General features: G+C 47.2%; 1 protein-coding gene across 5 annotated transcripts in view; it reads right to left on the bottom strand.

Annotated features, from left to right (window-relative positions):
- ankfn1a (ankyrin repeat and fibronectin type III domain containing 1a) overlaps nt 1-12,761 on the bottom strand; it is a 74,046-nt gene that overhangs the window by 33,853 nt on the left and 27,432 nt on the right. For 3 of the 5 annotated variants that reach the window (XM_076081665.1, XM_076081667.1, XM_076081669.1), the window contains 3 exons: nt 8,457-8,582; nt 4,567-4,765; nt 2,825-3,035 (listed from right to left, as the gene is read on the bottom strand). In XM_076081665.1, the coding sequence (XP_075937780.1) occupies nt 2,825-3,035; nt 4,567-4,765; nt 8,457-8,582 (536 nt within the window). Of the gene's footprint in view, nt 1-2,824; nt 3,036-4,566; nt 4,766-7,269; nt 7,371-8,456; nt 8,583-12,761 lie in introns of those variants that run through there. The other 2 variants (XM_076081666.1, XM_076081670.1) reach the window with 2 other exon arrangements.

The raw sequence follows: 12,761 nt of genomic DNA, 5'->3' as shown, positions 1-12,761 counted from the left end.
ATATCAGACGAGTCCAGGTGATGAGAGCTGGAAATCAAGGCCAGAAAAACTGATGGAAAAGTGTCTCTGAACACGTGTCCATAAAAGGCCCAAACGCTGGCCGTCCAAGAGAAGGTGAGACAGTGAGAGAAAACACGGCAAACGTTGCAGAAAATATATAAAATAAAATGAAATATTGCAAATACACGTTTTGTCTGCTGTGTAAAAGATGTCACAAAGGTTGTTGTATCCGACTACTTCCTGCTCTCTCACTGCAAACTCAGAGGCTACAGTTATTCTCACAATGAATCTCAGAGGATAGACACAGTGTGTTACAGCTCAGTGACGGGTTGGTATTTATTAAATATGAGCCCAGAGAAGGTTAAAAACATGATGTTGTAATGACTCTCACTGCCTGAAGGGGGAGACAGACACGACTCACCTGCTGGTACATGTGTACTTATATTCAAGTCAAATACATTCAAACTGATCTGAATACTGTCAAAGAGATTTTTTTACTTTTAACTCATGTAAAAAGACTCACACACACACATGCACACGCACATGCACACACACATGCACACGCACGCACACACAGTGATTTACTTGGCACAAGAGAAATGACATAAACAGAGAGCAGCCGCCCCCAGGAGGGAAAACAGCAGCAGTGTGTTAACTCTGTTTGTTTACAAGGATGGGATTGTACCTCCACCCAGAGACCCCCCCCCCCTTCACCCCAACAATAAATCACTTAGCTGTAATTGCCCCGGGGTTACATGCATCATTGGGAAAGTTAAACCATTAAACGACAAACCTCGTTAAAGCCGTTCAGAGGGGAGTCACGCAGGACTGTAAAGTGACCACTGTTTAACACACACACACACACACACACACACACACACACACACACACACACACACACACACACACACACACACACACAGTGGGGGCTAATGGGCGTTTTAGTATGAAGGTAACAACCACCTGTCTTTAAAGGGTTTATGGAGGACAACCAGGAGACTGATGGAGGGAAAAAATCTGTGTGTGTGTGTGTGTGTGTGTGCATGCAGAACAGCATGATCAGACGGGGTCTGTGTAGGCCAGTCTGGGTCTCAGACTTCAAAAAACAACACAGCAGAGAAGAGCTAAACCACTTCTTGCCTCTGGGTTGTTGAGACGCTACACAGCGCCCCACAGCGAACCACAGCGACCCACAGCGAACCACAGCGCCCCACAGCGAACCACAGCGCCCCACAGCGAACCACAGCGCCCCACAGCGCCCCACAGCGAACCACAGCGCCCCACAGCGAACCACAGCGCCCCACAGCGAACCACAGCGACCCACAGCGAACCACAGCGCCCCACAGCGAACCACAGCGCCCCACAGCGCCCCACAGCGAACCACAGCGCCCCACAGCGAACCACAGCGAACCACAGCGACCCACAGCGAACCACAGCGCCCCACAGCGAACCACAGCGACCCACAGCGCCCCACAGCGAACCACAGCGCCCCACAGCGAACCACAGCGCCCCACAGCGCCCCACAGCGAACCACAGCGCCCCACAGCGACCCACAGCGAACCACAGCGACCCACAGCGAACCACAGCGCCCCACAGCGAACCACAGCGCCCCACAGCGAACCACAGCGCCCCACAGCGAACCACAGCGCCCCACAGCGAACCACAGCGCCCCACAGCGAACCACAGCGCCCCACAGCGAACCACAGCGCCCCACAGCGCCCCACAGCGAACCACAGCGCCCCACAGCGAACCACAGCGCCCCACAGCGAACCACAGCGACCCACAGCGCCCCACAGCGAACCACAGCGCCCCACAGCGAACCACAGCGCCCCACAGCGCCCCACAGCGAACCACAGCGCCCCACAGCGAACCACAGCGCCCCACAGCGAACCACAGCGCCCCACAGCGAACCACAGCGCCCCACAGCGAACCACAGCGCCCCACAGCGAACCACAGCGCCCCACAGCGAACCACAGCGCCCCACAGCGAACCACAGCGCCCCACAGCGAACCACAGCGCCCCACAGCGCCCCACAGCGAACCACAGCGAACCACAGCGCCCCACAGCGCCCCACAGCGAACCACAGCGCCCCACAGCGAACCACAGCGCCCCACAGCGAACCACAGCGCCCCACAGCGACCCACAGCGAACCACAGCGCCCCACAGCGAACCACAGCGCCCCACAGCGAACCACAGCGACCCACAGCGACCCACAGCGCCCCACAGCGAACCACAGCGAACCACAGCGCCCCACAGCGAACCACAGCGAACCACAGCGACCCACAGCGCCCCACAGCGAACCACAGCGACCCACAGCGCCCCACAGCGCCCCACAGCGAACCACAGCGACCCACAGCGCCCCACAGCGAACCACAGCGAACCACAGCGCCCCACAGCGCCCCACAGCGCCCCACAGCGAACCACAGCGACCCACAGCGAACCACAGCGCCCCACAGCGCCCCACAGCGAACCACAGCGCCCCACAGCGAACCACAGCGCCCCACAGCGCCCCACAGCGAACCACAGCGCCCCACAGCGACCCACAGCGCCCCACAGCGAACCACAGCGACCCACAGCGACCCACAGCGCCCCACAGCGCCCCACAGCGAACCACAGCGAACCACAGCGCCCCACAGCGAACCACAGCGACCCACAGCGAACCACAGCGACCCACAGCGAACCACAGCGCCCCACAGCGAACCACAGCGCCCCACAGCGAACCACAGCGACCCACAGCGCCCCACAGCGCCCCACAGCGAACCACAGCGCCCCACAGCGAACCACAGCGAACCATCATGCTGCAGACTGAACTACAGGTACTCACAGTGAGGACTCTCCTTGGCGCCGGCCTTCAGCAGCAGCTTGGCGATGGGCGTGTTGTTGGTCATGATGGCGATGTCCAGCGGCGTCAGGCCCTGGCTGTTGGGGGTGTTCAGGTCCAGCTCCTCGGCCGAGAACTGGTAGAGGAGGATCTGCACCGTGTCCAGGTCCTGCTGCTCCACGGCCTCGAAGAGACAGTCGCCGCCCTGCATCGTCTGCATGGAAACAAGAGCCACAGTTACACACGGTCACATGACGGAGAGTAAAGTAGATAAAGTGTGAAACATGAACTCTGCAAACGTCGACCAACGACAACAATCTTCTTCTCTGCTGGAGTTTGAGAGGAAACGTGAACTTTAACGGGAGAGAAGAAGACACAAAGATACAAACTATCAACAAGAAGAAGGTCCGTCATTTAATACTCTCTGTTTTATTATATTTCACTTAATTTAATCCTAATAATCACAGTTTAAACCTCTTCAATCAATATCTACTGATCAATAATCAAACTCGTTCTTCATGTGACTCAAACTGTTTCACATGAGAATCAAACATCTGGATGTCTGTTAGAAGAGCTTTTATTATATCATCAATATTATAATATTAACAGCTGATTAATAACTTTTAACTATAAACTATATTTATATTTGTTTGTGACACATCTCGTCTTTGAGAGATTTCATGTTACACATTCATCTTCATCATCATCATCATCATCATCCTCCCCCGTCTGCCTCTTTTTCGTGTCTGCTGTTGTGAGTGGTCCGTAAATGTCAGCACACACACATAGACACACACACACAGACACACATAGACACACACACACACAGACACACACACACACACACATAGACACACACACACACACACACACACATAGACACACACACACACAGACACAGACACACACACAGACACACATAGACACACACAGACACACACACACACACACACACATAGACACACACACACATAGACACACACACACACAGACACAGACACACACACAGACACACATAGACACACACAGACACACACACACACACACACACATAGACACACACACAGACACACACACAGACACACATAGACACACACACACACAGACACACACACACACACACACACATAGACACACACACAGACACACACACAGACACACATAGAGACACACACACACACACACACGATGAATCTCAGAGACCAAATGTTTCTCAGCGCAGCAGGAAGGACGCGATGATGACGATGACGATGATGATGAAGAGTGAGAAGTGCTCTCGTGACACGAACATGGAGCGAGTGAGAAGACTGAAGACGAGGGAGGAACCGGTTTGATGATGAAGAGGAACTGAACCAGATCTTTATTGATCCTTCATGAGACACAAGCAGAAGGTTTCCCTCCAGGATTTGGTAGAATGTTTATACGTATATTTATATGTTTATACGTATATGTCTCTCAAAAGGATCATTATTTTCCTAAATTAGCTTTTATTTTCCTTTCATCTCAGATGTTTATTTGTTGCATGTAGGGATGGGCATCGTTAAGATATTATTATGAATAAGACTTAATAAGACGAGGGTTTGGCCTCTGATCAACACTCTCATCAGTTCTTTATTCTCGCATGTAAACAAATTGTCTTTCTTGAGCTTTGAAATATTTAAGTTTATTTTTGCATCGTTTAAATTAGTCAGCTGGAGGTGTGAGATGATGAAGATGAAGATGATGATGAGTCCATAAAGACTCACCGAGGCTTTACGGAGGCGGTCCGTCTTGCCGAAGAAGTAGGCGTCTTCAAACGAGGAGGTGCTTCCTCGCAGCTTCTCCGACAGGTTCCTGTAGAGACGCTTGGCGGCGCTCGGCGAGGCCGGACCACCGGGACACTTCCTGGTCTGAGACAACTGAAGGTTCTGCATCTGCTGGGTCATGATGCTAGGGAGGCGTCTGCTGGGGGGGAGGAGGAGGAAGAGGAGGAGGAGACTGTGAGGGGGGTCAGTACGGATCACTACTATGGTCTACATCTCTATTATAAACTATTTATTACAGATTCAGCTTCTGATTTCATGCTAAAAGACACACCACAAACACATAAAACTAACATACGCATTTAATCCGGACTAAACGAGTTCTAGGAGAGATGATAAACAGGTTAGTCTTTGAGTTTCTGAAGGAACCAACCCTGACGGAACCTACTGGGTTAAACATCAGGAACCAGAACCAGAAGAGCTGGTTGTGTTTGGGAGATGAAAGGATGGAAGAACATCAGTCAGCGCTTGTTCCTCTGTTATCGTGATATTAGTTTAATAACCATAATAGTATTATTATAACTCTGTGACTGGATCAAAGGGCTTCAGCTCTCAGTCAGTAAATAAACCTCCAGAAGCTCAACGACCTCCTCTCGCCTGAACGCGACTCTGAGCACGGCAACGTGCAATGCTGACGGAGCCAACGGTGACAGGAAGAGGATCAACGCTTAAGTAAAAGGAAACACACCTGCAGCGCTAAGATGCTAATCGCTGCTTCACCTGATTGTTCTGCTCTCAGCTCGCTCTCTCTGCGCTCAACGTGACCTCACAGTCCTTATATTAGAGTCTGAAGATGCATTCAATGCACACTCAGAAAAGATGTAAAACATGATCAGACTGTGAGTTAACAGATTAGACATAAAAGAGAAGTCTTCTTCATTGTTAAGGAATGAATCTCTAAGCACAACTAATGAGACGACCGCTTTATCTAAACACACCAAGTTATTGCATCATAGCGGGTTAAAACCAGGCGTCATCCTCCGCTTCATGTGTATAACCTGCATTCTCTCTAGTGTCCACCAGGGGGCGACTCCTCTGGTTGTATAGAAGTCTATGAGAAAATGACTCTACTTCTCTCTTGATTTATTACCTCAGTAAACATTGTAAACATGAGTTTATGGTCTCAATCTCTAGTTTCAAGTCTTCTTCAATACAGCATGATGTTCATTTAGTACATTATGGTCCATTTAGAGTCAAACAGACCATAAAGCAGGGGATGCTTTAGGGCGGGGCTACACGGTGATTGACAGGTCTCTACCAGAGACGTATACGGCGTCTCTACGTCCCTCCTCAGTCCAGATATGGTCACTTCCTGTTCACTGGTTGCAAAAAAAACAAGATGGCGACGGCTGAATCACAGACTTTGAGGCTTCAAAACATCCACAAACCAACGAGAGACGTCATGTAAACAGTCTGTGGTTCAAACCTGGTAGGTCTGTTCTTCTAGTTATTCTTAATAAAGTGTTTGACAATAGAACCAACCAACAATCAGATGTATGAACATGCTCCTACTGTCTATATAAACACACTATAGTCTATTAAAAGTGTCTGCTGGGTGGTGCATTAAGAGAATATCAGTTCACATCTTGACTCGGCAGCTCACACCATCAGTATGAACATCTGAGCCAGTTAAACATAATTGGTTCCCAGGGTACAAATTGATTCAATCATCAATCCCATCACCCACACCCACGCACGCGCACAGACACCTCCAGGTCCCTACAATAAAGCTTTACATTGTTAATAAGGAGGTAATTGCTTTTATAATTGTTCCAAACATGTCACAGTCTGACAGTAAATACCCAGCAGACATCTGGAGCAGTGTGATGTCATCGTTAGTGGAAACACAGAGTTTAAACATTTTAAAGAGTAACCGCACATTTAAACATGTTTGTCTTTAAGCTATAAACTAAATGTTGTGACTGTTATAACTGACGATGATAATAATAACAATGATACTAATAATATTATTAGTATAACAATGCTGATAATAATGTGCTTCCTACGTCGATAGAGCGTTAAGATGCTCTCATTTAGCGGCTGGCCGGTTAGCTAGCTAGCTAGCGTTAGCTGCTCAGTCCACCATGTTTTAACGTTGGTGTTTGAGCTTCTACAGCCGGGACAGTCCGTCTCTGAGGCTGTGAGGCGGAGGGACCGCCGGGTGGATGTCTGGTCGGATCTATTTCCTGCTGCTGTAGTTATTATGTGTGTGTGTGTCCACCCGACGTGTGACGGACCGGTTTACATTCTAAAGCTTCACCAGCTGTGATTGACAGCTGCGTTAGAGACTCCCTGGCTCTGATTGGTTGTTTGTCTTTGATAACACATATTGATATATCCTCACTCACACACACACACACACACACACACCGTCCGGCTGCCACAAACACTAAAGCACCAAATGTGGATTCATCCGCCACTGAAAATAGTCCCCAACAAAGTCCCTGTTTGTTTGTTTGATGAGCAGACGGTGACACTCAGTCCTCTAGACCAGAGGTCCTCAACCTTTCATGCACCATGGACCGGTTTCATGTAAGACAATATTTTCACGGACCGACCTTCAAGGTGCGGCGGAAAAACACGACGAAATAAAATGATACGATCGGCATGAAAACAAATATAAAATGCATAAAAAATACAACTCACAATAAGGCTGAATCAGTGGAGCCCTGAGCTTGTTTCTCTGCAACGAGACGGTCCCATCTGGGGGTAACGGGAGACAAAGACACCCGAAGTCTGTTCCTGATGTCCAGTCTACTCCGTCATTTTGTTGTGATTGCCGTCACTGCAGAACATCCCGCTTCACAGAGAGGATGTGTGAAATGGAAGCAGGGTTTCAGTGCTTTAGTGGTGATCTCAGGATATTCAGCCTTGATTTTAATCAAACTCCAGCAGAGTTGTTGTCTCAAACATACTTTTAAGGCCACCGTCATTTACCATCTCCAGCAGCTGATCCTCTGTCGCCACATGTTCTGCAGAGCGGGTTTGGTGCGTCAGAATTACTCCTGATGTTTAATCAGACTCCTGATGTCTGTTAAATGAAGATTTCATGTTCTTGGAAGTTGTAGCTCTTCTTCTGTCTCCTTAGTGGCCTTTCCTCTTTGCAAAGAAGCTCTCCAAAAGTTATTCACTAATTTTCGCTAGTTTGCGGGTTTAATTTGTGAGGTAACGTATCACGTGACCGAGACGAGCGTCTTGACATGTCAAGAGACACAAGCGGATGAAATTACGAGAGAATCCAGTCATTTTTCAAAATAAAACTTCTTTCAGACTCTGATAATCAATAAAACGGAAATAATATAATATTTATTCTTTCTGTGCGGCCCGGTACCAAATGACCCACGGCCCGGTACCGGGCCGCGGCCCGGTGGTTGGGGACCACTGCTCTAGATCACAGCTGGAGGTAAGACTTCAGACAAGACTTTAAGATAACTACACTTCACTGAACTATTCCACTGCTTCCACAACAATCATGTTGCTCTGGTGGATTGTCTCTCAACACTACAATACCCATAAGCCTCAGCTGCTGTTGCTATGGCGAAGATGCCAGTCAGAGGAGTGAATCAGAGCTTCAGCTTCATTGAAGAATAGGTGAAAAAACAACACTGAATGCATCCAAAGAAGTAGAGAAATGTAAAGCTGTGACTGTTTATCAGATGTGTTTGTTACTGAAATGCACCATGGGAGTCGTAGTTTACTTCAGTCTATCAGAGTTTTGTGACGGAGTTTAAATATCATTCCTTCTGGCCATGAAGCTGAGATCAGGACACCTGTTTGTGCAACTATGGTATCAGGGCAGGAATGCAGGTGTGTGTGTGTGTGTGTGTCCTCACCTGTCGAGGCTAAGTGAGGACCGGGGGATTCCCGTGTAAAACAGGGGCTTCAAGTCTTTGATCAGAGCATCTCCTGCAGCTCTCTGGTTCCACCTCTGAGCCAACCGAGAGATTCTACTGTCCGACCTGACACACACACACACACACACACACACACACACAACAGGGATGGATGAGAACCTGAGGACAATAGATCCACACTGAAGAGAGAAGAACAGTTTGTTTCAAAGTGAACTCACACCAGAACGAGAGGAAACGGATGAAGAAGAAAAATCAAGAAGATGTTTAGAAAGTTCTCAGACCTTCTGTCCACCTTCCTGCTCACGTTCACGGTCCAAACATTAGAGAACAGAATCCTTCTTTTGTATTTCATAAGAAGCTCCTGGGGTCCAAACTGTCCCCAGAGACTCTTCACAGCATCGTCACGTTGACAAACACTTCATCAAATGTCTTCTGTAAGCCCACATCTCCTTTGTCTTCCACTGGGAAGAAGAGCGGCGGACCGACAGACTCGAAGCTGCAGTCTGACTTCACGCTGGACTGCAGCAAAAAAATTCAACGAAGCAAAGAGGAGAAGCTCCCAGCAGTGGTTTGTAACTGGATCCCAGTGCAGCTGAACTGGTGGACGATCCTGCACCAGAACACCAAATAACAACGACTGTGTTTTAAAAGAAAAGAACCGGAGCAGGTGAGACACCTGTCGGAATCAAACTGTGGCGCAAAAGTTGCAGAAAAAACCTGCTGGATGATTTTATATAAATTCTGTCACAGATTCAAACCAATCAAGTGAAAAGCTCCGGAGTCAGTAATGCTCAATGGAACTAAGAAGAGCCAGGAGGTACAACAGGCTGTTCAGCAGCAGATCCACCCAGCGTATGAGTCTCCTCCGCTGGATCAAATCTCTCTGTCTGATGACTCCTGGCTTCCTCCTCCGGAGCTCCGCTTCATCATCTCCAGCAGCCCCCAGATGTGGTGCTCGACCCTGGGTACGCGTGAGCGAGAGAGAGCCTCCTGCTCTGGAGCTCCGGCTCTGACTGAATGAACACCTGTTCACCGGCAGCTGAACGCATCGCAACGCATTGGCACACACACACACACACACACACACACACAGCAGGAGAGTGAATGAGTGGTTGAGAGAGAGAGAGAGAGAGAGAGAGAGAGAGAGAGAGAGAGGGAGGAAGGGAAATAATGAGATGGGGATGTTTGAGAAGAGGAGGCGGATAGCAAGGCTTGATGTGTGTGTGCGCATATGTTGGTGTGCCTAATCAAAAGGTACGCACACACACCCCACACACACACACACCGGTGGAGGAGGGGCAGCGGCGGCTTCAGGCTTTGAAAACACAGAACGGGAGATTAAATTCATCGAGATGCTTCGAGAGGAAACGACGGAACGCTGCAGAGAAAAAATAACTCTATAAATAAAATGAAAGTAATATAATTTAGGATATGATAACCGGAGTCGTTGTGTGCAGAACGAGCGTCCCCGTAGAGGGTGAGGGGGGGTTGAGTCACGGCTTCCTGTTCTACAGCTGAAACATCGACTCATTGTGATGCTCAAGGACTTTGATATTAACATTTGTCTTTTGCACCTTATTGATCATCTGTATTGTTCCAGATGTTTCCACATGTTACTGCAGCAGCTGATGCACCACGACGTCCCTGCAGAGGAACTCCTGTCTCATCGTCTTTAAACAGAGAAAAGATGGAAAAATGACTCAATTATCCAAATATAGAAGCTGCTGATAAATCATCTATCAAGTTCAAATATATAAATATTTATGAGTGAGTATTTACGGTCTATTGGTTTATTTACGGTCTATTGGTTAGTTAGGGTTCTAGGTTAAATTAATTCACGTTCTATAGGTTGATCTACGGTTCTAGGTTCATGTAGAGTCCATCAGTCACTCTGCGGACGAGAAGTAAATGATTTTGGTCTTTTGGTTAACTGATCCGATCAATGGATCAATGGATCTGGTGGTTCATCCAGGACGAGCCGTGGAGAGCTCCACCGTGTGAGTCCAGAGAAGACAAATGAGAATTGAAAATGTTTTAAATGTGAATCGATGAGTCATCTGATCGGCATTATCGAGATCAATCTATTTATAAGGATTAGTGGCCGATCGATCGGAGCACCGACGACCTGATCAGAACAAAGTCAACAGAAAACGACATAAAAGGCAAAACATCTACAGGATCACACGGGATGGATGAGATGTGTGTGGTCCTCAGGTCTACTCAAACAACCTCAAATACAACTAAAATAATACAAGTCTAGATTATCTTCCTCAATCAATCAAAAGTTTGATCATATTTCTGTAAAGTACATGTAGAAAATACAACAATAAAACTGCAGCTTCAGAAGACAAATCCTTCCTGAACGAGTCCAGACTAAGCTCCACATGCAGGTCAGGCTTAAGATCATTAACTGTAGTTAAATAAAGGATGTAATATTAAGAACCGAAACCGCCCCGCGATAAAAAGAACGCCAAGAAAACAGAACACTGGTGTGACGGTTCAAACAATGAGAACAATGAACGCTCTGTTTCCATGGCACCCATTGAAGAGCAACAGGTGAAGAAGACATTTAAATACATTTCTGCATCTCAACGGAAACAAAGCGACAGAAGAACTGCTCTGGTCTCACCTAAACACGATCATGTGAGTAAACATGAACCCGTTCAGACACACGCTATGGACATGTTCAAATCTCAGCTCTGTCAACAGAACGAGGTCAAACCTGGTTCCTCTTCAGATGATTACAATATATATATAATACAGTAGAATACAGTATAGTACAGTATAATACAGTATATTACAGTATAATAGAGTATATTACAGTATAGTACAGTATAGTACAGTATAATAGAGTATAATACAGTATAGTACAGTATAATAAAGTATATTACAGTATAATAGAGTATAGTACAGTATAGTACAGTATAATACAGTATATTACAGTATAATAGAGTATATTACAGTATAGTACAGTATAGTACAGTATAATACAGTATAGTACAGCACAATACAGTATATTACAGTATAATAGAGTATATTACAGTATAGTACAGCATAATACAGTATATTACAGTATAATAGAGTATATTACAGTATAGTACAGTATAATAGAGTATAATACAGTATATTACAGTATAGTACAGTATAATACAGTGTATTACAGTATAATACAGTGCAGACACTACAGATGGAGCTGAGGACGTACGGTGGGCAGGAATAATTCAACCTGTTTAGGCCCCAAAATTATGAATAATTTAACTTAGATTCAAAGAAGAGATGCAGAGAGGAAGAAGAGATGCAGAGAGGAAGAGGAGATGCAGAGAGGAAGAGGAGATGTAGAAGATGCAGATAGGAAGAAGAGAGGAAGAGGAGATGCAGAGAGGAAGAAGAGAGGAAGAGGATATGCAGAGGGGAAGAAGAGATGCAGAGAGGAAGAGGAGATGAGGAGAGGAAGGAGATGTAGAGAGGAAGAGGAGATGTAGAAGATGCAGATAGGAAGAAGAGAGGAAGAGAGGAAGAGGAGATGCAGAGAGGAAGAAGAGAGGAAGAGGATATGCAGAGGGGAAGAAGAGAGGAAGAGGGGAAGAAGAGATGCAGAGAGGAAGAGGAGATGAGGAGAGGAAGAGGAGATGTAGAGAGGAAGAGGAGATGCAGAGAGGAAGAGATGTAGAAGATGCAGATAGGAAGAAGAGAGGAAGAGAGGAAGAGGAGATGCAGAGAGGAAGAGGATATGCAGAGGGGAAGAAGAGAGGAAGAGGGGAAGAAGAGATGCAGAGAGGAAGGAGATGTAGAGAGGAAGAGGAGATGTAGAAGATGCAGATAGGAAGAAGAGAGGAAGAGAGGAAGAGGAGATGTGGAGAGGAAGAGATGTAGAGAGGAAGAGGAGATGTAGAGAGGAAGAGGAGATGTAGAGAAGAAGAGATGTAGAGAGGAAGAGGAGATGAGGAGAGGGAGAGGAGATGTAGAGAGGAAGAGGAGATGTAGCGAAGAAGAGGAGATGTAGAGAAGAAGAGGAGATGTAGAGAGGAAGAGGAGATGTAGAGAGGAAGAGGAGATGTAGAGAAGAAGAGGAGATGTAGCGAAGAAGAGGAGATGTAGAGAAGAGGAGATGCAGAGAGGAAGAGGAGATGAGGAGAGGGAGAGGAGATGTAGAGAGGAAGAGGAGATGTAGCGAAGAAGAGGAGATGTAGAGAAGAAGAGGAGATGTAGAGAGGAAGAGGAGATGTAGAGAGGAAGAGGAGATGTAGAGAGAAAGAGGAGATGTAGAGAGGAAGAGGAGATGTA

This window comes from Anarhichas minor, unplaced genomic scaffold (assembly GCF_050575085.1).
Source record: "Anarhichas minor isolate MPS153535 unplaced genomic scaffold, ASM5057508v1 ptg000084l, whole genome shotgun sequence".
NCBI classification, from domain to species: Eukaryota; Metazoa; Chordata; class Actinopteri; order Perciformes; family Anarhichadidae; genus Anarhichas; species Anarhichas minor.
The sequence above is the reverse complement of the archived record's forward strand: the minus strand, read 5'-3'. Positions and strand labels throughout refer to the sequence as shown.